Below are 4478 nucleotides of genomic sequence, written 5' to 3' on the forward strand. Positions count from 1 at the left end.
CAAAGGATCGCAAGATACCAGGATCGCATGGCCAGAAATTACAACTCCCGGGTCCGACACAGAGACTTCCAAGTAGGAGACCTGGTACTCAGGAGGGTCCTGGGTGCAGCTAGAGACCCTACACAGGGAAAACTCGGCCCCAACTGGGAAGGACCTTACAGAGTCACGGCATGGAAAAGAAAAGGAACATACCACCTGGAGACTACGGAGGGGGAGAAGCTACCGCATCCATGGAATGCTGAGCATTTGAGGAAATACTACCAGTAATAGTAACACGGCGAGCGGCAACCAATTTTCCATTTAGCTTTTATGAACTTTTTATAAGTTTTTTCTGTAAACTGTGTTTCTCTTGCTACAATCTTGTCGTGCCTTTCTTTTTTAAGCCCAAGGGGGGCAGGCACTTTTCCTTCACGCATCTCTATAATTAGATACAATTATGATCTTCTTCTACTTGGATGTCATTACAATTGTCCTCAAAGTTCACGAATGCTAGTTAAAAGTCCACAAAGTGGACGAATCAGCACAACAGTGAGTAACTCTACAAGTCCATGAAGTGGACGGTACAGCCGCCACAAAGTGGACGGATCACCCAAAACGGTGTAAAAATTTACAAGTCCACAAAGTGGACGGATCATCCCTAAGGGGTACAAATTTACAAGTCCACAAAGTGGACGGATCACACCTAACGGTGTATAAATTTACAAGTCCACAAAGTGGACGGATCATCCCTAAGGGGAAAAAAATTTACAAGTCCACAAAGTGGACGGATCATCCCTAAGGGGTACAAATTTAGTCCACAAAGTGGACGGATCACACCTAACGGTGTATAAATTTACAACAAAGTGGACCACAAACGGTGGTCCACAAAGTGGACGGATCATCCCTAAGGGGTACAAATTTACAAGTCCACAAAGTGGACGGATCACACCTAACGGTGTATAAATTTACACACAAAGTGGACGGATCATCCCTAAGGGGGAAAATTTACAAATCCACAAAGTGGACGGATCACACCTAATGGTGTATAAATTCACAAGTCCACAAAGTGGACGGATCACCCCTAATGGTCAATAATCCTACAAGTCCTTAAAATAGACGGTATAGTATTTCCTATCAATAAGGTGGAAGGGTCCGATTAGAAGTTCGAAATGCTTTAAAGTGAACGGATCAACAGACCGGCTTGTCCAAATTAATACACAAATAGACGGAGAGAAAAACCCTTAGCGGATACAAATACTTTACCAGCAACAAAAATATGCGTAAACATATATATTGAAAGAAAAATATTGTTCGGTGCAAAAGCTAAATTAAAACAAACCGTCTTCAAAATACAGAAAACATAAAAAAAGGGGACGGATCCTCCTCAACATTTACTACAAATTAATCTACTTTTTTCGGCTCTTCAGCTGGAACGTCCTTCGACGGAGCAGACTCTCCTTCGCCCTGAACAGCATCTTCACCAAACAGGTCTTCCGTGTTTTCTGAAGCGACGGGCAGAGCGGATGTCTGATCTTGGTCATTGACGGTTATCATGGACACGTCAAGATCCGGGTAGGTCTTCTTTATCTGACGGAGGGCATCGTCAAAGCCTTGAAGGAACGAACCCCCCAGCTCCTTCAATAAATCCAAAGAGTTGCGATACTCGGTGACGGCATCCTCTCCGGCTTGACGGAGTTTCTTCTTTAACTCTTTCACCTCCTCGTCTTTACCCTTCAAGGCCTTCCCAGCTTCTTCCGTCCTCTGTTCGAACTCTTTTCTGGTCTGCTCAGACAGTTCAAACTTCTGCTCCATTGTGGACTTCCACTTGTACAGTTGACTAAGCTCCTCCTCCGTCCGCCCAGCCTTTGTCCGTATACGTTCAAGAGCCGCTTCACGGTTGAGGCAGCGATCCATCAAGCCCTTCATCATGACCAAGGACTGAAATTGACAAAGTTAAAGTGTTAAATAGAAAACAAAGAAGTGGACGGGCATACACTGACAAAAAAAAGGGTACCTGCCCAACGGCGAATAAACCCGTCTCCCCCATTGCTTCCGTCGAATGATTCCCCAGATCCTCGTAGTCCTCTGCCGAAATTATTGACTTGAGTTTCTCCAAGGCATACTTCGAATCGTCACGGAGAAGGGAAGGAGGTTTCTCCTCGTTGACGGGAGGGGCACGCATTAGGCCCTTGCCGGTTCCATGTTTGGCTTGGGTGACGGTCTTAACGCCCTCAGCCATCAAGCCCACCACGGGCTCCAATGAAACTTTCGGTTGCTTGTATGGACGGTCAGACTTTGGCGGCTGCTTCCTCTTAGCCGACGACCCCGGCACCTTAGGAATGACAACTTCACCCGTCTTCTTTTGCTCGACGGCTAGTGATTTTATCATTGCCCTTCTCTTAGCGTCGTCCATTTCTACAAATACAGGACGGATTAAGATCATCCTTCGTTAAATGCTAAATTCAAGAGTAAGAGTTGACGGACTTACGTTTGTGTATTCTTTCGTCGTATGCAAGGGCTTCGCGAGTGGGTTCTGGACCGTCACAATACCAATGTATTGTTCTTGGGTTCACTAACTTGGCCCAAGTCCTTTCCTCCGGCTTAGTTTTCCTGCAAATCTCTTCAAGGAAACTGAATTCCTCAAGGCTAACTTGCGGGCGCCGTCTACCTACAGAGAAAGACGGTCAGAATATACACATAGACGGATATGAAAAACAGAAGCAAGCTAGGACGGGTGCATACGCAGTTGATTTATCACCGCCCAGGTTGTGTCAACGGGTAGGTACTCCGTCTCCCCTGGATGGTTCATCCATCTGTTACCCTCCAGGAAGAAGTAGCGACTCTTCCAGTCTCTATTTGAGTCTGGGGTCTCAAAGATCACCTTCAACAAGGGGCTCCGACTAGCAAAACTATACATCCCCCTTGACCCAGAAATCTCGTCTGGACGGTAGCAGTGAAGAAATTCACGGACCGTCAGTCTCCTCTCTCCGTCCGACCATGCACCATAGAGAATCTCCATGGCTATGAAGACTCTCCAGGCGTTAGGAGATATCTGTGTGACGGACAACCCTAGGTAGTGCAAAAGTTCCCTATGAAGTGTTGAGAGCGGGAACCGAAGTCCTGCCTTCAACGCCTGCTCATATATTCCAACACCGTCTACCCCTTCATAGTAACACTTCTCTGACACATAAGGAAGACGGATGGAAATGTAGTCCGGTATTTGGAAGTTTGTTCTGAATGTGCTGAAATGTTTCTCCCTGATGACGGATGTGAACTTATGGAATGTCCACTCCGGCAACATGATGAACTTCCTCAGTCCATCAGCACCTACAACGGACTCCAGTGCCTGATTCCCATCGTCATCAGAACCCTCTATTTCAACTATCTCCACATCCTCATCTGTAGAGGACGAAGAGGAGGACGACGGACTCCTATCTTCGCCGGGGCTCTCTTGGTCTTTATGACCGGACGGGTATACATTCTCGTATTCCGCCTCGTCACGAACCACCGACTGGTTACTTGACGCACTAGACATTTCCTACAATTGACGATAAAACCTAAGACTGACGGGTTTGAAATCATTGACGGGTATAGTAAGCCTAAGAACAATGCATGGACGGAAATGTAACTTGATTATGTATTTAAACAAATACTTACCACACTTGGCGGATTAGAGGTGACGGTTGTTACAATCGGTAATTCTCGTCCACGACGAGCTCTACAAGTGACGGCTCGTTTCTGACAGTATTTTTTTTAAAATGGGAAAATGGAGGGAGGCGCCTATATATATATAGGATGCACGGAAGACGAAGCGACGCCTCGATCCTATACAACGGCCACTCAGAGATTGACACGTGGCATTCTCAATCAATGTTGACAACCTGTCAGGATACATCAACAAAATTGTACTCTTCACGTAACCGTCAACTTGATGGGTTTTATTCTGACGGGTTGATCCACAGGAGACCGTCATCTTATATGCATGAACCCGTCGATCAAATTATTCTTTCTTTTTCTCACGGATATGTTTCCGTCACATAATACCCGTATGCCCCTTACGTAGGATCGTCCACCCCATTGACCTTTTTGGCCAAAAAAAAAAAAAAAAAAAAAAAAAAAAAAACAGACGGATCATTGGGGTGAAGGGGGCAACTGAAGATGATAAAATATAGCCTGTTGGGCCTACCTTAATGGGCCTGACGGATCAGGGCTGTTGGAGTTGTGTAAAGATGGTCCCACGCGCTGTGAAAGCCCATCGCCGACAGACTCGGTAGGGGCCCATGATCCGGAATCTCTATCGCCTATAAAAGCCCTAAGATCCAGAAGGGGAAATCCTGACCCACTACGTTTTGGAAAATTGGTATCAGAGTCCCACATTGGAAAGATCTGGAAATCTAGAAGAGAAGCCTACTCCCCACCACTACAGTCCCACATTGGAAAGATCTAGAGGTAAAGAGCCCTCTCTCCACCACTATAAAAGGGCCGACATTCTCGCAAAT

The 4478-nt window shown here is 46.1% G+C and overlaps 1 protein-coding gene across 1 annotated transcript; it reads right to left on the reverse strand.

Annotated features, from left to right (window-relative positions):
- Window positions 1-1380: 1380 nt before the first annotated feature.
- Window positions 1381-3180, reverse strand: LOC115980534. The gene is made up of 3 exons (XM_031102768.1): window positions 2468-3180; window positions 1994-2394; window positions 1381-1917 (listed from the first exon to the last, which is right to left on the reverse strand). Exons 2-3 carry the CDS (start codon window positions 2390-2392, stop codon window positions 1381-1383), a joined length of 936 nt encoding a protein of 311 aa, XP_030958628.1. The 5' UTR covers window positions 2393-2394; window positions 2468-3180.
- Between the last annotated feature and the right edge of the window lie 1298 nt (window positions 3181-4478).

This window comes from Quercus lobata, chromosome 3, assembly GCF_001633185.2.
Source record: "Quercus lobata isolate SW786 chromosome 3, ValleyOak3.0 Primary Assembly, whole genome shotgun sequence".
In the NCBI taxonomy this organism is placed as follows: domain Eukaryota; kingdom Viridiplantae; phylum Streptophyta; class Magnoliopsida; order Fagales; family Fagaceae; genus Quercus; species Quercus lobata.